At 38.2% G+C, this 21958-nt stretch overlaps 2 protein-coding genes across 4 annotated transcripts in view; one reads left to right on the top strand and one right to left on the bottom strand.

Moving 5' to 3' along the window:
• Positions 1 to 1398: 1398 nt before the first annotated feature.
• On the top strand, positions 1399 to 17391 carry cactin. The gene is made up of 10 exons (XM_017495212.3): positions 1399 to 1718; positions 8324 to 8942; positions 11330 to 11425; positions 11540 to 11685; positions 12733 to 12895; positions 13144 to 13258; positions 14710 to 14902; positions 15002 to 15124; positions 15624 to 15997; positions 16522 to 17391. The coding sequence occupies exons 1-10, from the start codon at positions 1441 to 1443 to the stop codon at positions 17010 to 17012; spliced, it is 2598 nt and encodes an 865-aa protein (XP_017350701.1). The 5' UTR covers positions 1399 to 1440; the 3' UTR covers positions 17013 to 17391.
• Positions 17392 to 17451: 60 nt separating this feature from the next.
• The window catches only part of sema4e (semaphorin 4e), a 68991-nt gene continuing 64484 nt past the window's right edge, over positions 17452 to 21958 (bottom strand). For all 3 annotated transcript variants that reach the window (XM_017495239.3, XM_053673738.1, XM_053673737.1), the window contains exons 14-16: positions 19628 to 19797; positions 18360 to 18412; positions 17452 to 18167 (exon numbers count right to left, since the gene is read on the bottom strand). In XM_017495239.3, the coding sequence (XP_017350728.1) occupies positions 17575 to 18167; positions 18360 to 18412; positions 19628 to 19797 (816 nt within the window). In that variant the 3' untranslated portion in view covers positions 17452 to 17574. The remainder of the gene's footprint in view (positions 18168 to 18359; positions 18413 to 19627; positions 19798 to 21958) is intronic.

The following is a 21958-nucleotide window of genomic DNA, read 5'->3' as shown; positions in this document are numbered from 1 at the left end:
ATTCTTAGAAAATTTCCTAAAATGTTTTTTCTCTTTGAACGCCTTTGCTTAGTTATGGAGCAGAAAATACATCTGCCCACAGCACCCCACAATTTCCCAATGCCGTGGTAGCTTCTGTCACTCAGAAATCTCGTGAATTCAAACGGTAACTGTAATCCTAAAACTATGGGTAGCCATATTTTCCAATGCACCAGCATTCAGCTAACTATTAAATTGTATAATTCATGTCCCAGCATTAATAGGAAACGGGAATATTTTACCAGCTACTCATTTTCATGTTTAACTCTGCTCAATATAATATTTATCTTAATCTTAGCTGCCGAGCTAATTAGCCAGGTTTGTTAGCAGTGTAGCTAATGTTAGACCAGAGTTCCCCCCCAAACACACAGATGATACTCTGGTGTTACCAAGTAGTTTTTTTCTAATTAAAAACATGTTTTATTTACTAATGTTAAATGAAAACACGTCTGAACAAGAGAGAGCGAGAGAGAGAGAGAGAGAGAGAGAGAGAGAGAGAGAGAGAGAGAGACAGAGACAGGCAGAGGCAGAGAAAGAGTGTGTGTATGTGCGTGTGTCTGTACAGGTGACATGATTAAACTCTCTAAAACCTCCTGTCCATCACCCAAATCAGTCTAAATATTATACTGTCGAATTATTAAAACCTTTAACCGAGTTCATCGAGCTAATTACCTTTATACTCACTGCGATATTGTGTAAATTAAATAATTAGCTAAGTTCTCCAGGGAGATAACTTACAGCTGTAACAGAGTTCATTAGTTGGTAGGCTAATCATAATTTAGTGTAAAACCAGTAGCCAGGGTTGTTAAAGTGACCTTCTAAACCTGTATAACAATTTTGCATGTAACTTTAGAGACGATCCCTTAATTTCCGCATATCTGCGAATATCGACCGCTGTTATGTGCACTTACCCGGTCTAAAATTTATATATAATAGTAATTAATTAATTACATGAATAAAAACAATACAAATGTAGTTTTACAATTTAAGTAAAATTAGCCAATATTTGTTAATACATATTATATGTACTATTTATAAAATATATAACATTTATTTATATATTTAAATGTAAACTGTAAAAAGTAGACATTATTATTATTATTATTATTATTATTATTATTTGAACAACTAAACAACTGACAACAATTTATTTTAAAGCAAGGCATACGTAGATTTGATACGTAGTAACTGATCAAGAAGGCCCCCCAGAATGTGGTATCCTAATCTTTGCCTGCTCGAATTGACTCAGAAATTTAAAAAACAAAAAAACAACAACAGAATAGTACTTCTCACAGACTACAAGCTATATTCCTGCATTTAAAACGTACAATTATAGTATATAGTAGATTTTATTACAAAGTCTCTGACTAGTTATTTACGCGACCCGGTACTAAAAGGACCCCAACGTAAACGCGAACAGACATGGGGACGAAGAAACATCGGCGGTCCAGGTCTCTGTCTAGCTCTAGGGAAAGAAATAAGAGTCGGGTATTCAGATCACGATCTCCGGAGGACAGACACGAAAGAAACCGACATGTAGAAAGTTCTCGAAGAAGAGCTCGGTCAGAGAGCAGCGGGTCGAGAAGCAGCGGCGCTTCCAGAGAGCGAAGACACAGAGCAGCTGCCCGCTCGAGCGATTCCGACAGCGACAACGGGCGGAGGAGACCCCGCTCTCGTGGAGGATCTAGAGACAGAGACAAGTATGTGATAACACTGAACATATTCATGAAACCAATGTATTTATGCATTTTTTCCCCCTCGCACTGATTGTAATTAACGAGCGGGTCCTGGTGCTTGTGTGCAACTTCTTGTGTGTTCTGATTGGCTTGTCGGAATAAAGTTGATGTGACGTTATAAGTTCGATATTCGCGGAAATGCGGAAAAAAAGGGACCGTCTCTAAAGTTACATACGACATTGTTAAACACGACTCTAACTTAAACAGCAATTGAAGGTAATGACTTACAGCCATGTAACCAACTGTAAAGTGTTCATTTAGGTGTCAGCTATAATGTACACCTTTTCGATTTTTGATATTTATCAAAATAAGCTATTAAATCATATATAAATATTGCAATGTTTTTCACTACCGAATGGGCCCATACACAAAATCTACCATTATTTAAAGCTCAATAGCATTTGAAGGGACATCTATTTTTTGAAGAAAACAATTCAATCCAGTACGGGTCATGTTGACCCCCTTTATGCATTCGTGAAGGTTTTTTTGGTTCATTCATTGTAGGGTTAAATATCAAATCTAAAAGGTGTGCGTCATACCTGACACCTACATTAACACTTTACAGTTGGTTTTGTGACTGTAAGTCATTCCCTTCAAATGCTATTGAGCTTTAAATTATGGTATATTTTGCGTATGAGCCCATTATGTAGTGTCTAATTTACATATGATTTAATAGCATATTTTAATGAATATCAAAAATCTAAAAGGTGTGCCTCATACCTGACACCTAGATGAACACTTTACAGTTGGTTCTGTGACTGTAAGCCATTCCCTTCAAATGGTATTGAAGTTAGAAACGTGTTTAACAATGTCGTATGTAACTTTTTAGAGACGGTCCCTTAATTTCCGCATATCCTCGAACGTCAAACCAACTTTATTCCAGTGTAAACAGTTTTGGCTTGTCGTATATCTGTATATTATAGTAAGCTTTTTCCTGTAGGAAGAGCAAACACTTGCAAAAAAGAGTTTTGTCACATAAGCACGAGACTCAGTTTTTGATCTTTTATCTTTAGATATTCCCATGTTGTCTGCTCTAACAGCCCTGAAAAAAAACAATTGAAGCCATCACAGAAATTCTAATTGTTTCCACTATAAATACCATTACGAACTATCATCTAACCATTAAAACGATTACCATTATTCATCCTTAATGGTATCCATTAGACATAACATGCCACCAATAGAAGGCAACAAATGACCAGTAGAGACCCACAGGGCACATTACAGTTTCCATTCAAACCAATACAATTCCTATTATAACCATTATGAATTTAATGAATGTTTGTTGTCCCCCCCCCCAAGTACAATAATAACTGAATTTACACAAATCAACCAGTTCAAAAGTTTACACGCACTTAATGCTTAATACCGTGTGTCGTCACCTGGATGATCCACGACTGTTTTTATGTTTTGTGATAGTTGTTCATGAGTCCCCTGTTTGTCCTGAGCAGTTAAACTGCCCACTGTTCTTCAGAAAAATCCTCCAGGTCCTGCACATTCTTTATTTTTCCATCATATTCTGCGTATTTGACCCCTTTCCAACAGCGGCTGTATGATGTGATCTTTTCACACTGAGGGGCTCAGACAAAACTATTACAAAAGGTATAAACATTCACTGACTACATTTACATGGACAGCATTAATCTAATTATTGATCTTAATCTGAGTAAGATAATAATGTGATTAAGGTGTTTACATGAGTCGCTTTTAGAATACTACTGTCATGTTCCCGTTTTACATGTCATAGAACATAATTAGATTAACGGCACACGTCATTACGTCACCACGCGACGCCGTCCGACATCCCTCCAGGATTTCACGTATCAACATACAGTTCGTCTTCATTATGGTACCGTATACAGTTTTGGGTGTTTTTATTTCATTTTTTTATGAACGATTTAAATGCAGTTAATTATTTGTCATGCTATATGTGCTAATAGACAACTGCTTGAAGCCGTGGGCGGTGTCTCAAACCGCGTATTTACCTTCTATATAGTAGCCGAGATACATGTATTTTTCCCTACTACTTGCCTATAGTAGGCAAGTATGCGATTTGGGACACGGCCGAACTCTCTTGTCCGCCGTAAAACGTAAAACTGCCGTGTGTGATCGTGTCCTGTTGCAAAATGCGGTGAAAACTCTCACATGATGTTCATAATGTGATTAAGGTGTTTACATGTCACTACTACACGTCCATAATGTGACTAAAACAGGAGTACTCCACCTGTCTTAATTAGATTATTGCTTACTTCGATTATGACCTTAATTAGATTAAGGTAAGAAAAAATTGCTTTTTACATGGTAGTTTCTTAATCAGAGTATGGTCTTAATCGGATTAAGAGTGGATTATTGTTGTCCATGTAAACACAGCTAATGATGCTCAAGAAGGTAACATGATACATTAAGAGCCAGGGGTTGTAAACTTTTGAACAGGATGATCGGTGTAAATTGGTTTACTTCTTTATTGTTTTACTTATTACTTTCTTGAGCATTAGTTAAATAAATAAATACACACATACAGTATCTCACAAAAGTGAGTACATCCCTCACATTTTTGTAAATATGTGATTATATCTTTTCATGTGACAACACTGAAGAAATGACACTTTGCTACAATGTAAAGTAGTGAGTGTACAGCATGTGTAACAATGTAAATTTGCTGTCCCCTCAAAATAACACACAGCCATTAATGTCTAAATCGCTGGCAACAAAATTGAGTACAGCCCTAAATGAAAATGTACAAATTGGGCCCAATTAGCCATTTTCCCTCCCCGGTGTCATGTGACTTGTTAGTGTTACAAGGTATCAGGTGTTAATGGGGAGCAGATGTGTTAAATTTGGTGTCATCGCTCTCACACTCCCTCATACTGGTCACTGGAAGTTCAACATGGCACCTCATGGCAAAGAACTCTCTGAGGATCTAAAAAAAAGAATTGTTGCTCTACATAAAAATGGCCTAGGCTATAAGAAGATTGCCAAGACCCTGACACTGAGCTGCAGCACTGTGGCCAAGACCATACAGCGGTTTAACAGGACAGGTTCCACTCAGAACAGGCCTTGCCATGGTCGACCAAAGTAGTTGAGTGCTCGTGCTCAGCGTCACAGCCAGAGGTTGTCTTTGGGAAATAGACGTATGAGTGCTGCCAGCATTGCTGCGGAGGTTGAAGGGGTGGGGTTCAGCCTGTCAGTGCTCAAACCACACGCTGCACACTGCATCAAATTGGTCTGCATGGCTGACGTCCAAGAAGGAAGCCTCTTCTAGGGATGTCACAATACCAAAAATCTAGAAGTCGGTACCGATACCAGCAAAAATACACGATACTCGATACCAAAGTCGATGCCATGGTGTGTAAAAATAAATAAATAATACTTAAACATTAATTCCTTTATTTAAACATTTGAGCATTATAAAAAACAATAGTGGCAACAGTCACATAATATAAAAAAAAATACAAAATAGATATATAATAAATATGTAGGCATAAAATGGTTTTTCTTTGAGATGTTCTGAAATGAGGTCTTTGGTTTCGGTGTATACTTTGGGGATCTCTGTATACATGAAGTAATTTCTGCTTGGTAGCTGGTATCTGGGGTTGAACTGCTGAAGCATTTGCTGGAATCCATGCTTTTCTACAGTGTAGACAGGAATTTGGTCCATGCATATGAATTCAGCAACTGCCTTATCCAGTTTCCTTTCTTCGTTTGAGTTTTTGTCATATTTTCTGTGCCTTTTATAAGCTTCTCTTAAGGTTGGCTGTGTTAATGTTTGCTGACTTTGATCCTGACTCTCCTGGTGGACATCCTCCTCTGGCTGATACTGGAGAGGGAGGGGGAGAGAGAGAGAGAGAGATTTTAGTTATCAAACACTGTCTGACAATGACAAACAGTGGAGTCTACAGGTGCTAAGGTGCACTCCTAAACACACACCTTATACGCTGAATGCAAGCATTAGTTTAAATTCACTGACATGGTCTCAGGCCGAAAAGATTGATTAAAACGATTAAAATTAAATTAATTATTTAGTCTAGTGACATTAAGCTACATTAGCTGACAGGACACGGGCTGAATGGCGATGCATGGTGGCCCATTAGGAGGTAATTTATAACACTGCAATGCATTAGCATTGTGAACATATAACAGGCTATTGCTAACATTACATGGAGCATAACGTTTCATGGCTACAATGCCCACAGCTTCAAACAAACATAATATAGGACCGTCTTTCAGGATGAGGATCAGAAGTTTTACAGTTTGACGTTAATATGACTTGAAACTCACTCACCTTGAATTCTTTGAAGAGATTGGGGTGCCTGTCTTTCAGGTGCTTCGCCAAATTCGAGGTGTTTCCTCCTTTTGTTTGAAGTGTACGATGGCATCGTTTGCACACCGGCCTCAGAGCATCAATTATATGTCCGTTTTTATCCGCCTCGAATGCGAAGTATTTCCATATTCGACTTTTGCCTTTTTTCCTCTCAACGAGTCGGGGAGGAGCTGAACTTGTCGCCATAGCAATCTTTTTGTAGTTTTTCCCCCGTATGCGTAGTTCTTCTTTACCACTTGTGGACCGACTAAAACACTTGCACGTATTTGCTGCCCCCTTCAGGTTCGGAAGAATCGCAACCTCCTTACTTTCGGAACTTTCGTTACAAACGGTACCAATGGAACTGCAGAAAAACCAGTGCCGTCACATTTTAAGAATGTTGGTACCGAAGTACCGCTTCTCGTGACATCCCTAGCCTCTTCTAAAGATGATGCACAAGAAAGCCTGCAAACAGTTTGCCGAAGACAAGCAGACTAAGGACATGGATTACTGGAACCATGTCCTATGGTCTGATGAGGCCAAGATAAACTTATTTGGTTCAGATGGTGTCAAGCGTGTGTGGTGGCAACTAGGTGAGGAGTACAAAGAAAAGTGTGTCTTGCCTACAGTCAAGCATGGTGGTGGGAGTGTCATGGTCTGGGGCTGCATGAGTGCTGCCGGCACTGGGGAGCTACAGTTCATTGAGGGAACCATGAATGCCAACATGTACTGTGACATAGTGAAGCAGAGCATGATCCCCTCCCTTATTCCAGCTTAACGACCCCAAACACACCTCCAAGACGACCACTGCATTGCTAAAGAAGCTGAGGGTGAAGGTGATGGAATGACCAAGCATGTCTCCAGACCTAAACCCTATTGAGCATCTGTGGGGCATCCTCAAATGGAAGGTGGAGGAGCATAAGGTCTCTAACATTCACCAGCTCCGTGATGTCATGGAGGAGTGGAAGAGGACTCCAGTAGCAACCTGTGAAGCTCTGGTGAACTCCATGCCCAAGGGGGTTAAGGCAGTGCTGGAAAATAATGGTGGCCACACAAAATATTGACACTTTGGGCCCAATTTGGACATTTTCACTTAGGGGTGTACTCACTTTTGTTGCCAGTGATTTAGACATTAATGGCTGTGTGTTGAGTTATTTTGAGGGGACAGCAAATTTACACTGTTACACAAACTGTACACTCACTACTTTACACTGTAGCAAAGTGTCATTTCTTCAGTGTTGTCACATGAAAAGATATAATCAAATATTTACAAAAATGTGAGGGGTGTACTCTCTTTTGTGAGATACTGTGTGTGCGTGTGTGTGTTTTTTATTTATATATATATATATATATATATATATATATATATATATATATATATATATATATATATATATATATATATATATAATATAATATAATATAATATAAAAAATTACCCACACACAGTTGATAAAGGTGATCTGTCAGAATAATGCTGTATTGATTTGCAGTGACTCTGATTGCTAAAACACTTCTGACTTTCTTTAATTTGTCACTAAACGTGGGGTCTGTGAGCAAAAACCTTGCAGAGATAACTGTTACTGACTAAGAAACTTGTCATATATATTGTATATTTAGCTACTATTCTTTTAAGCATAATTTGAATTTCATTTGACTTGAACAGGTTTCATCTATAGCTAAAAGCTTCAACGCAAATAGAAACAATGTTAATAACATTCACTGATGCTCAAGAAGTTAACACGATACATTAAGAGCCCAGGGGTTGTAAACTTTTGAACAGGATGATCGGTGTAAATTGTTTTACTTCTTTGTTTTAATTCTTACTTTCTTGAGCATCAGTTTAAAAAAAAAAAAAAATAAATAAATATATATATATATATATATATATATATATATATATATATATATATATATATATATATATATATATATATTTATATTTATTTATATATATATATATATATATATATATATATATATATATATATATATATATATATAAAATTACACACACATGGTTGTGTTAATGTAAAATTGTAGTCTGAAGTTTTAGTTGCATTCTGTTTGTGGATTCTATTTTAAATAAACGAAAAACGGTACTGAAAGTTTGTTTTTGTTTTTTTTCCATCCAATTAATAGAAAAAAATAATAATTCGATTAATTGATTATGAAATCGAATGATAAATTATTATAAATCGTTAGTTGCAGCCCTAGTCTGTTATTTAGTAATCGTAGTACCAACACAGTATTACTTTTATCTGTCTAGCTCACCGTTTGAAGAACGCGGTAAAAAGAAACACAAGAAGAAGAGTGAAAGGAAGGAGAAACGAGAGCACAAGCAGAGCAGAAGTTCGTCTCGTTCCAGCACACGCTCCAGCGCAGAGAGACGGCGCGTGAGGGACGGAGACAGCAGCGACAGAGACAGGAGGAGGAGACGGAGGAGCGCTGAGCGCAGGAGCCCCAGCAGAGAGAAACGGCGGGAGGGAGATGATGAGAGGAGGAGAAGCAGAGGGAGGGAAAAGAGGAGCGAGGACAGGGACTGGAACAGGAGGAGGAACGATCGTGATGACAGCAGGGAGAGACATCAGAAAAGGAGGTCACGCTCGGGTTCGTCGGTGTCCTCCGCGTCCTCTGTTTCTGAGCAGGGTGACAAAAAAGAGGGGCCAGTTGCTCTGTCGGTCAAGGAGGAGCAGAAGAAACAGAAGGAGCTGATGAAGGCTTTGGAGACTCCAGAAGAGAAGAGAGCTCGTCGGCTGGCTAAGAAAGAGGCAAAAGAGAGGAAGAAGCGTGAGAAAATGGGCTGGAGTGAAGAGTACATGGGATACACTAATGCAGACAACCCGTTTGGAGACAATAACCTTTTGGGCACCTTCAAATGGCAGAAGGTAAGCGGATCTATTAAACATCAGATATTGACAGTACTTTTTATCTGTCTACCTCACGAATTATTATTTATATGAATTGTTTTTCTTGATTTTTATTACTTGAATTAGTTCAAGTAATAAAAATACTACAGTTTGGATTTTTTTGTGTATGGCAGCAGTGTGCATTGGTGGCAAGTAGAGATGCACCGATACTAAATTTCTCAGCCGATGCCGATAGTTCTGCCTTTTATGCCTTCTTTTAAATGAATAATAATTAATTCCACAATTCTGGAAAAAAAAAATTAAAATAGAAACTTTATTCATTTCAGCAAGTTGTTTCACAGTAACTGGTCTCATAAACAGAAAATATATTACTCTAATTTACATGAACACATGAACTAAATTCTGAAGATTAAAGTAAGATTTCTTAACTTATTGAATGTTATTAATTCATATTAATATCGACTGAACTCTAAAAAACCTCCTGTTAGTCTCACATTCACTCACCACAAACAAAAGCATTTCTACTTCATCACTGAACATGAAACTGCTCATATATAATATAAAATTTTATATATTAACATTAACGGGATATGAAATGTACTACTCTACAAATATATTGTTCTGTGCAATATATATATATATATTTTTTGTAAACTTAACTTCATTTAAATCTTTGAACGGTGTACTGGCCCTTTAATTCAGCTTGGGCAGCGCGGCCAAAAAAAAAGTAATTTAGACTCGACGCCAAAACTGCCGCTTCACTGCTGCAGTGTCCGGTGTAAAATTTTAGCAGTACAGAGCTTACAGAGATTACAAACTGCAGTTTTGTTGTCATTCCACACAAGAGACATCATCTTTACATACAGCACGAAATCGATGTGTTTTCCCGCCCTCTTTTGATTGACAGGATATAATCGGCCCTGAACATTGGATGTTTTTAAACTATTGGCCGACGGCCCGTAGCATGGAAAATAGCCTTTGTCGGCTGATACATTGGTGCATCTATAGTGAAAAGTATCAAAGTCCAAAATAACACAAAATGTATTCCTATTACTGCATTTTCCCAGACTACGTTGCAGAGGTGTTATTTATTTATTTATTTATTTATTTATTTATTTATTTAAACCTAGTAACCATGTATAATGAGGTTATATCTTCTAGAAAGGAATTACAGCTGTAATAAGGATGTGGTTGCATTTACTCACTCAAAATACATACAAAAATTAGATCCAAACATGTTTTGGGTGAAGTATCTTTTTAATTGTTTTCCTTGAATTCTTAATTCTTTCTCTTGAAACATATACAATTTAGAAAATAAGGTGCAGTTGCAAAATGTTGGAAATGACAACAGTTTTTCTTACTTTTGAATATGAAAAAAATTTAAATATACTATTAGAGAAGCCTAGTCTTTTTTGCTGTATAGACCTGTTTCAATTCATGAATGTGCATACCAGAGTTCCATTATCACATGTTGTTGCCGTTTGGCAACAATTACATTTTACCATTGAATAAAATACTCGAAATATATAAACTTGTTTAAATGACAAGCAAATAAATTTTAACTTCGCTCGGATAGTGTTTCAGTTTTTTCTTTTAAGTAGTTTTGCCTAAATATTGAAAAGTTGAGAGCCCTCCGATGATGACGACTTTGTCCATGTGATTGCAGAAAAGGAAAAGCAAATGGCACTTCCTGGTCATGTGACATGGCTTTTTTATATCATGTCAAAGTTAAAGCCCCTTTTTTCCAGTTACATAGGAGAACAGGAGTTTTGTATTATTACCTATCAAAAAATTGGGAATAAATTAATTGTTGCCATATGGCAACACCATGCAGTAAAGGGTTATCCATTTATTGTAACATTAAACAATCCCTAATTTCTCCATCGGGGGATTAATAAATTAATTATCTTATCTTAAACAAGTTATTCACCGCCAACTGTTAAAAGTGTCTGACACTGGAGTCTCCTTCCAAAAAATAAGTAAATAAACAAAAAAAATGTAATATAAAGAGACTAACACTTTTTTAATTAAAAAAAATCTGTTGTTACATCTTGTTTACAAATCTTTGTATAAGTTGTTACTATATAAGCGATAATGTATTAGAACGTACAAGTATGTTAATATAAACCTTACACCGTGCATTAGTGTCAGAGCTATTCTTATAGAAAATAAATCAACTGATTCTGACCAATCAGAGTCAAAAATTCAGCAGTATAAGCAAATATTCTATGAAATAAACCATGAAAAAGAACAAGGGGTAAATACTTTTTGTTGTTGTTAGGTAAATAAATGTGCCATTTATAAGTCAGTGATCTTACAGAATCAACACTGGCATTTTCATTGGTTTTCCTTGTTGCAGTTTTAATCCTGTTCACTGTGTGTTTTGGTGTGTGTTTGTTCTGTAGGCTCTTGAGTTGAAGGGAATAGGGCACTTGGGTGAAAAGCAGCTGAAGGAGAGAAACAAGCTTATCCAGGAGGAGAATCGCAGGGAGCTGCAGAAGGTAAACGCAAGAACGTGAACGTGTAGAGTCCTTGCTGTTGCATGAAAGCCTGGCATTTTTAGCATTTAAGAGACTGAAACGGTTTGTGATGTGGGGATGGGAATGTGTGTGCAGGTGAAGCAGTTACGTCTGGAGCGAGAACGGGAGAAGGCCATGCGTGAGCAGGAGTTGGAGATGCTGCAGAGAGAGAAGGAATCTGAGCATTTTAAAACCTGGGCAGAGCAAGAGGACAACTTTCATCTGCATCAGGCCAAGCTCAGGTACGAAAAGCACACAGTATACGTTATATCTCGTTATAACCGACCTGGCCCGGAACACCTGAATTAACTGGATTAGATGTATGGGATAAGAGCTGGTCATCGTCACATATGCTGCAGACACTATCAGACCTGCCAACGGCCAAATTTTAACATAAAATCAGAATACATTCGTCATCACTCAATATTGATTTGTGATTGACAGTTGTGTGAGTGTTTTCAATGTCTTGAGTTTCCTCCTTGAAATATCCCTACTTTCTGTAACGGTAAATGAAGAATGTGCAAATTCTTAGCTAACATTTACACAAGTATACATGTAGCTAACATCAGCTTACTGTACATATTAGGAATTTTTGGCAACAATTTCAGTTGAATGGTAAAAAAAATAAATAAAATTCTCCTCTGTTCAGGAAGACTATGCATTATTCCTCTTAGCGGTTGGCAGGTCTGCACTAGTGCTGTCAGATCAAATTTTACTGATTACGTACTATGCTCAAAATATTTATGTATTTTCAAAGCAAATAAATCCACATTTGGATGTTTAAGATCCCTTGACCCTGTTGCGACCAAGTTTTAACTTTCTGGTTGATGTCATGAGGTTTTGCTTCAGTATTTCTAGACAATTCTTCCTCCTCATGATGCCATCTGTTCTTTTGAAGCTTACCAGACCTTTTTCACGCAAAACACCACCAATAACGTGATTCTGCCGCCACCATGCTTCACAGTCAGGATGGCGTTCTTCGGATTAAAATCCTCACCCTTTTTCATCCATGCGTAGCGCTGATCATTATGGACAAACAGTTCCATGTTTGTTTCATCTTACCAGAGACATCTAAGCACCAAAATGAGAAATAATAATAATGGAATAATAAATGTATGGAGGAATTTCCACTATCGGAGCTCTCTGTAGGGGCCGATTCCTGATACTGAGAACCTCACAGTAACCAGACCTGCTTGAAAAATGTCGAAATCTTATCATGTGCCAGTCAGCCGTTTCAGGCCAGTATTAATGCAGTTATTGATTTGTAATTTGTTGCTTTGCATGTGCAGGTCTAAGATCCGCATCCGAGATGGCCGAGCCAAGCCAATTGACCTGCTGGCCAAATACATCAGCGCTGAGGATGATGACTTGTCTGTAGAGATGCATGAACCGTACACCTTCCTGAACGGACTCACCGTCACAGACATGGACGACTTGCTGGAGGACATCAAGGTGTGTGCACTTCAGCTAGATATTAGAAGTCCAGCCTCCCTTTCACCTTGGTTTTTTAACCACAGGCCTGATTTTCATTGTTACCGTCAGTATGAAATGGAAAGACCTTTTATTATGTTGTGTTATTGGGAAGTTGTCATTTTTATTATTGTGTTCATAACACGTTATATGATGTAGGTTTGCATAGAATGGAATTAAAGGAAGAACACGTATTCAAACAGCTATGTTCCTTTCTGTGTAAATGGTAGGTGTATATGGAGTTGGAGCAGGGGAAGAACGTGGATTTTTGGAGAGACATGACCACTATCACAGAGGATGAGATCAGTAAACTGCGCAAACTCGAAGCTTCAGGGAAAGGGCCAGGTAAAGCACAACGTAATCACATTCTATACAATTGCTCAAACTCAAATAAGCAGCATAACTAGACACGTAAAACCAAACCACTTTATCAAGAACTTTATCATTTAATCTTAAAACAAGTCAGAAACATAAACTCTCAAACAAGGAAGTACAATGCATCTGGAAAGTATTCACAGCGCTTCACTTTTTCCACATTTTGTTATGTTACAGCCTTATTCCAAAATTGATTAAATTCATTATTTTCCTCAAAATTCTACAAACAATACCCCATAATGACAACGTGAAAGAAGTTTGTTAGTATAGTAGAGATTCACCGAAATTAAAATTCTTGGCCGAAGCCGAATATAATGAAAAACTTGGCCGAATACCGAACACGTTTTTTCGCGTTTTTTCCATTTTTTTTTTCCATTTTTTTTTCACCATTGCATAAATTAAATAGTCAAAATGTGCTTTTTACTATTTTGTCTTGCTTTTCAAAGAAAAAAATCAATTACAAAAACAACAATTTTGAAATATTTATTCAACACTGAACATTTTTTCTTCATTCCAGCAGGCATAGGCTACCAACAAGGCACAATATAACTTTTAAATAAATAAATGAGTAAAATAAAAATATTTTGATGTGGTCATCTTTGAGTCCCCCTTGAATAGCCTATGTTAGGACTATAACTGACTGCTGAAAGAATGTAACACTCTGTAGCCTACAACTAAAAAGTGCATTAAAAAGTGCATTGACAAGAGTGCAAAAAATGGTTCTATACGGCTGATTATATTGGGGATATTCCGCTCGCGTCCCTGTACACATTGCGGAGTATTATAGTAGATATAGTATAGTTAGATATGTTGTTAATGTTATGTTCCTTGATAGATTTAGTTAGTTTAAACTATAGATTAGTTCATTTAGTCCCCGCTGGTTTTCCCACGCCCAGTCCATAGTACTAGTTCATTTTTCTTGTTTTGTGTTTTGACCCTGTTTTCTGTGACCGCGACTTTGATTCCTGCTTTGCCCCGTTTATGCCTGTTTGCCGATTGCCCGACCCTTTGCCTGTTTTGACTACGTTTTTTGGATTACGATTGGATTTGTCTGCCTGCCCTTAAATAAATACGTCTCTACCTGCTTCCGTACTCTACTCCCTTATGTCTCGCGACGTGACAGAATACTCTGGAACAGAAACAAAACAAACCCACATGTCCACAGTAAACATCCGAAGAGCACGTAGCTCGTGCATGCGCGCGCCCCCTCATCAAGGTCGTGACATTCGTGCGTCTCACTCTGGTTGCTGGGCTATTTGGTTGCATCCTCAAACACATCATTGTTCGGTCAAATTTATTCTGCCTTTTCACTTATTCGGCCGAACACCGAAAATGCTTTTTTTGCTGTATTCGGCCGAATAATTTCGGTTGCCGAACATTCGGTGCATCCCTAATTTATAGCTGTCTCTGTTCACACACAGGTGACCGTCGTGAGGGTATCAACACTTCGGTGAGTACAGATGTGCAGTCTGTGTTCAAAGGTAAAACGTACAGCCAGCTGCAGGCGCTGCACATGAACATAGAGAGTAAGATCCAGGCCGGCGGCTCAAACCTGGACATCGGTTACTGGGAGAGCCTGCTGCAGCAGGTGCGAGTCTACATGGCACGGGCAAGGTACGAGTCTTCTACTAGTAGCGTACGTGAGATGCTGTATGATACTTATGATGCATGCCTCACTGATTGTATGCTGTGTGTTACTTCTGTGCTGTGTAGACTGAGGGAGAGGCATCAGGAAGTCCTCAGGCAGAAACTCTATAAGCTGAAGCAGGAGCAGGGGGTGGAAAGCGAACCACTCTTCCCCATTATCAAAGAGGAACCCGAGGCTGAGAATCCAGTGTGAGTTCCAGTTACAGTCTCGGTTAGGACTGACAATAATAATAATCTAGCTTTGTGTCTGTTTCAGTAATTTAAGTATTATTTTCATTATTTAAATTTCATCATTTTAATATTTTCTACAATAATTATTTCTACAATACAGTGGTACTCTTTACTGAACAATATTTTAATTAGTATGTATTCATTAACTATATGCAGTATGTGTGAGCATTCAATAATGAGTATTCATATATTTCATTTTAATTATGCATTATTTATTTATGTTAATGTGCAGGTATATTTATTAATTAATACACACATGCAGTGTCATTCATTTGAAGTGTATACATCAAGTATAAAATATGTATTTCATAAATGACTTCTTTCTTCATATTCCTTACTAATACTAGATGTATGTATTCGTCTATCTACCTCTTTATTTACTGAAATAATTATTTAAAATAATCATTTCATTACCTTTTATTTTTAATCACTGTTTCTTACCATTTTCTTTTTGTAGTACAAATGAGGAGCCTTCTAGATCGTCTCCCTCAAAGGCTGCAGTCGAGTCGCCTGAGGAGGCGGAGGAGAGAACAGAGCAGGAGAAAGAGAGTGGAGACGAGAGGCCAGGGCCGAGCTCCAGAGCATCTGTGGAGAAGGAGGGAGGCGAGGGAGGAGGAGAAGGGGGCGATGAGGAGGGAGAGAAAAGCGGTGGAGTGGAGGCTGTGCTGACCGAGGAGGACCTGATCCAGCAGAGCCAGGCCGAGTACGACTCGGGCCGTTACAGTCCTGCGCTCCTGCAGCCCTCCGAGCTCCCACTCGACACGCATGTCGTGGACGCTGAGGAAGACCTCCAACGCCTACAACTCGCCCGCAGACAGCTGCAGGTCACGGGTATGTGCACGAAACCTGAGCTCTTTGAACTGAAATGAAGTCTGGAATAATGAGGAATTGGTCAGATGTGTGTGTCATGTCACATACTCTGTGCACCTCATACATACATCTGCTCTATTGCAGCAGTTGGACTTGTTCAGACTCGGATTAAATTTGACGTAAATTTAATATCAGCTATGACACCTTTGGCGTCTGATATTTGCTTCTTTAGTTTTGCAATGCAGTGTTCTAAATCTTCAAAAACTTCATCATTAAGCTCTAATTGTGTGCAATCTGATTACAAATCGAGTGTTGAAACAAATTTATTAATTATTATTAACCAATTATTCTGGTTGTCCAGGATGGCTTCCTTAATAACATTACAGCAATCTAGTGTGCATTACATTCCTACATTATTACCTAGTATTTTATTCCTGACACAATTTACACTCTGTCCTTCTGTCTTTAAACTAGATTTGTAATTTGAAAGTGTGATGATTTAAAAAAAAAAAAAAAAAAATTCTATATTTTTTGTTTCCCTTCAGGCGACGCCAGCGAGAGTGCAGAAGACGCATTTGTGCGACGTGCAAAAGAGGGCATGGGGGGTGATGAGGCCCAGTTCAGCGTAGAGATGCCCCTGACTGGGAAAATGTACATGTGGGCTGACAAGTACCGGCCACGCAAACCTCGCTTCTTCAATCGCGTGCACACAGGCTTCGAGTGGAACAAGTACAACCAGACGCACTACGACTTCGACAACCCACCACCCAAAATCGTCCAGGGTTACAAGTTCAACATCTTCTACCCGGACCTGATCGACAAGCGCTCCACGCCGCAGTACTTCCTCGAGCCGAGCCCCGACAACAAGGACTTTGGCATCCTGCGTTTTCATGCCGGGCCGCCCTACGAGGACATCGCGTTCAAGATCGTCAACCGCGAATGGGAGTATTCGCATCGACACGGCTTCCGCTGCCAGTTCGCCAATGGCATCTTCCAACTGTGGTTTCATTTCAAGCGCTATCGTTACAGGAGATGAGGGGCTGATGCTCAAGTTTGAAGACATCTGGACAAACGGTTACATGATGAATCTTCCTATGTGAATTCTACTTATGTTAAATCTGCTTTCACCTTGTAGTGCTGCATTTTCAGAATAATGTTCTGTATGAAGTGGATGTAAAACCGTGATGTTGCGTAAGTAAAAATTATCTTTACACCAGGCCTCGTGAGAATAAGAGTAATTTGAAAGAAACGGGTGAACATATGAGAACATCGGCCCCTGTACTGAAAGTGATGGAAAAGCAAATTCTGTATAATTTTTTGGTATTGTATAACCGATCGATTATTCTCAAATTATCATATTCCAGTGTTTGTCTTTCTATGATTTTGCAACAATAAAAATCTTTTCTTAACTTGTTCTTGCTGCCTCTGTAAGATGGATTATATTATAAAATCTTTCCCTCTGATTTTTTTATGTCACATACACTGAGAATCATGGTTCTGTACACAGAAGAAATGACAAATCATACAGTCACAGACATTGCGCGCAATGAGTAATAAGAGAGGTGTAAATGTTCTCAAAGATGTGCACAGGCTCCTCACTAGACAATGTTGTCTCCATTATGCTGGCTTCCAGTACTGGGGAGTTCAGTTGTTCTGTTATGATTATTATTACTGTTACTGCTGCATCCTACTGATGCTGCTTTATTTCTGTCTACTATTTGCAGTGGCTCCTGAAAGCCAGACATAGGCTGTGGTCTTTCCACAGCTTTATTGAAGCATCTCAGGACAGGACAATGCCCGTGGTAGAAGTTCCATATTAAAAGCGCCACTAATAACAGTGATAGGATGATGACCATAGCCCTGAGGATCAAGAGGGTGTTCAGCTGTTCCTGCACCAGTGCCAGGACTGAAGGATGCCCCATGTAGTTCCCCAGTCTCAGCTCATACGTAACAGTTTGAATGACGTAGTCTTTGCCATTGGAGGACTCTACAGAGGTGCAGGTGTAGTGGCCGGCGTCGCTGTCCGAGGCATTGAGGATGAACAGGCTGTTGTGTTGAATGTGGTACATGTTGGAGTTTTCAACTGGGTGATCATTTACACGCCACTGCACTTGGGCGAGGTTTGATGCCGGCTGGCACGGCAGCCTGACCACGTTACCCGGGTAGAAGGTTTTAATGGTCTTGGTGCTCTCTGTAACACAAACCGCATCTCGATTCAGTCATTTTAATTTTACTTCATTTCTAATTTTTATTTACTACTTGAGTCACAATGGACTTGAACCAGATCTGCTGTATGTATGTTCACAGTCAATGAAGAAGTTCATTAGGACTTTTTAGTGTAAATACTGTACTAGTGGATATAAAAATCAATCCGTTAACATACCGACTGCAGGACAATGTGTAGCATGTGCATCTCTCAGACTCTGAACCACTTCACTTCAGGAGAAAAAGAAAACACAGAGACATGACAGGAAATCCAATATATCTAACATTCCCACTTCACACATAGGCTCTAGTACAGTCAGTACAATATGTTAGACAACAGTGCTGTTTAATTCTTGATTCAGAATTGATTAATTTTCTATAGCAGCAAATGACAGTAGTGCTAACTGCAAGGAACATCACAGGTTTATATGAATGTAGATATTCGAAAATATGTTACTGTTTCTACAGTAACGGCATATTCACAGGGACTGGTATGGCAGGCACTCTACATAATTCAATTCAGTAATGAGTTTATATATATATATATATATATATATATATATATATATATATATATATATATATATATATATATATATAAAGTTTAAATCACAAAAAAAAACAGGTAGTATATGTGTCATTATTTAATAAATAAAAACATTAATAATTGATGATACTTTCTTTCTTTAAGGAGTCTCCAGTGTCAGCTCATTGTAACTGTCAGAGGTAAAGCTATCACTTTTATTTATTTATTTATTTATTTATTTATTTATTTAACCGGGAGTGACTGTTTATAGCTGCTGTAACATAACAAGAACTAACTTGTTTAGCAATTTGTTTTTTTCGCACCAAATCAAAGGAACAAATTACAAGAGGTATTGAAATTAGACCAGTGTGTGTCAGTAGATCAAATTAAGTGTATGATAGATGATATGGTTGCAGTACAGTACCTGCTTTGGTTGATTTGCAGACATGTTAGTTATTATTTGGACTTTTTCTTCATTGTATTGTTATTATTATTGTTGTTATTACATATGGTTTATCCTCCTTTTCTCTGACTGTCGGCTAGTATGACTGTGAACTCAGGGCATTGCTGTAAAAAAGCTTTATGCTCAGTCAATTTGTCCCTGAATAAACACTGGTAATTAATTAATAAATTAAACATACAAATTGTTATCATTGACACATTGCTGTGGTGTAAAAGGAATAAGACTGTTGTAGGATAAACTTCAGGCCGCATCACACCATCCCATTGTTTCTATTCATGTTTTACTATAACAACATCACACCACATCATGATTAATTCCTTGATTAATTCCTTACAACACTACATTACAGCATACGAGTAGTTATTTCTATAAAGCTGCTTTGGGACAACGTCCATTGTTAAAAGCACTATACAAATAAAACTGAATTGAATTGAATTGAGTAGTGTATGCTCAGTACCTGTGTGTATCTGGGTCAATGCTGTTTATAGCAATGCAGCTACTAGTGTTGAGGTTCCAGCCACAGTAGGGGTCTCTGGCCAGCACACAGTCTATACAGGAGATGTAATGGTCGCATGCGCTAAGCAACATCTGCACCGCTGCCTCGTCTGAGCCTGCATACAGCTGACCCTGACAAAATATGCGCACCAGTTATTGAAATGAGGGTCAAACAAAAACTGAATCAAACTCAAACTGAATCTAACGCTGTTAAGTAGAAACGATGAAATGAATCAGATGAGTACTGGGATAAATCACGATAAGAAAGTCATCAAGTAATGATATACAGTTATTTTATGCTATACTAGTGTGATTGATGATGGCACAAAATTCATATTTTAGGTGTGTATTTTCCTTAAAATATGTTCAATATGAGTAAATATGAGCAATCCACTCAAGAAACACATTTTATAAGATATTCTCCCAAGCTAAATAAGTTTCTCTAACTGTTTATTCCCCTTACTAATCATACCCATACGTGGTTCATCCCCACTCTGTTGTCACAAAATTGGAAGCAGACAATTGTCTAGAATGTCTTTGTATGCTGAAGCATTTGTTCACTTTACTGGAACAAAGGGGCTCCAAAGCTGTTTGAGCATGACAATCAGTGAGTTTACATGAACAACAATAATCCACTATTAACCCGATTTAGACAATACTTTGATTAAGAAACTACCATGTAAACAGCAATTTTTAATTACCTTAATCCGATTAAAGTCATACTCGAAGTAAACACAAATCGAATTAATACATGTGGAGTACTCCTGTTTTAGTTGCATTATCAACATGTATTACAGACATGTAAAGACCTTAATGACATTATTAACGTCGTGTGAGAGTTTTCACCGCATTTTGCGACAGGACACATACACACACGGCAGCGTTCAACCGTTTTACAGCAAAAAAAGAGAGCATGGGTGCGTCCCAAACCGCATACTTGCCTACTATAGGCCTGTAGTAGGAGAAATACATGTATTTCGGCTACTATACAGTAGGTAACTACGTGGTTTGGGACGCAGCCCATGGCTTTATGCAGTCATCTATTAGCACTTACAGCATGACAAATAATTAACTGCACTGGAAGCGTTTGTAAAAATTAAAAATAAAAATACCCAAAATTGCATACGGTACCATAACAAAGACGAACTGTATGTTGATACGTGAAATTCTGGAGGGACGTCAGACGGCGTGGCGCGGTGACGTAATAATGTGTGCCGTTAATCTAATTATGTTCTATAACATGTAAAACGGGTACATGAAAGGAGTATTCTAAAAGTGACTCATGTAAACACCTTAAACACAATATTGTCTTATTCAGAGTAAGGTTAATAATTATATTACTGCTGTCCATGTTGTTAATGTCTCTGCACACAATGTGAGCTCCATGAAGACACTATTTGCCAAGGTTGGGGTGGAAAAACTTGAAAGGCCTGCACAGAGCCCTGACCTCAACCCCTCTGAACACCGTTGGCATTAATTTTGAACGCAGACTGTGTCCCAGGCCTGCTCGCCCAATATCAGTACCCAATCTACAGTAGTAATTCTCTTGTGGCTGCATGGGCACAGCCATGCTCCAAAATCTAGTGGAAAGATTCCCAGAGGAAGGAAATTTATTTTAAAAAAGCAGAAGGGGACTAAATCTGGAATGGGCTGTTCAACAAGCACATATGAGAGTTATGGTAAAGCGTTCACATACTATTGGCCATATAGTGTATATAAATATGAGTCCATGCAGGATTTCAAGGAATTTTTTTGTGTGATTGTTTCGCCAAAAATGCTTGATCTCGCTGCGGCTTTTGTTCAAAATTTTGTGAATTTTTTTTTTTTTTTGCGGAAAACTACTTGAATTGGTGAAATTGCAATCGCACAAACTTGTTTTGCACAGTCTTTCGCAGTGATGTTTGCTGGCAAATGAGATTTTTTAGCTGCACTCATGTTTGACAAACATGAATCAAAGAGGGCTATGGCTGAATGCACGTTATGATGATGTCACATGACGCATCTCAGCCCAAATCTGTGGAAAACCTGAGGTAATTTTGAAAAATATTGTGGAGTTTGCTTGATTTTGCTGATAAACTGATGAGGACTGATAAACTGTTCATGCAGATTGGTGCCATAAAAAAAAATATTTCTGGCGGTTTAATTTTTCAGAGGTTATAGCATTTACATATTACTGGCAGAGAGAGACAACACCACCAGGAATCAGCCACATGAGCAAACATAAAAGAACTGAATGTATAAGAAAGCTAAAAATTAAAACTGTTTTTGTGTAGCACAAATCAGCATAAATAAA

This window comes from Ictalurus punctatus, chromosome 20 (assembly GCF_001660625.3).
Source record: "Ictalurus punctatus breed USDA103 chromosome 20, Coco_2.0, whole genome shotgun sequence".
Taxonomy (NCBI): domain Eukaryota; kingdom Metazoa; phylum Chordata; class Actinopteri; order Siluriformes; family Ictaluridae; genus Ictalurus; species Ictalurus punctatus.
Note: the sequence above shows the minus strand (reverse complement) of the source record. Positions and strands in the feature narration are given on the sequence as shown.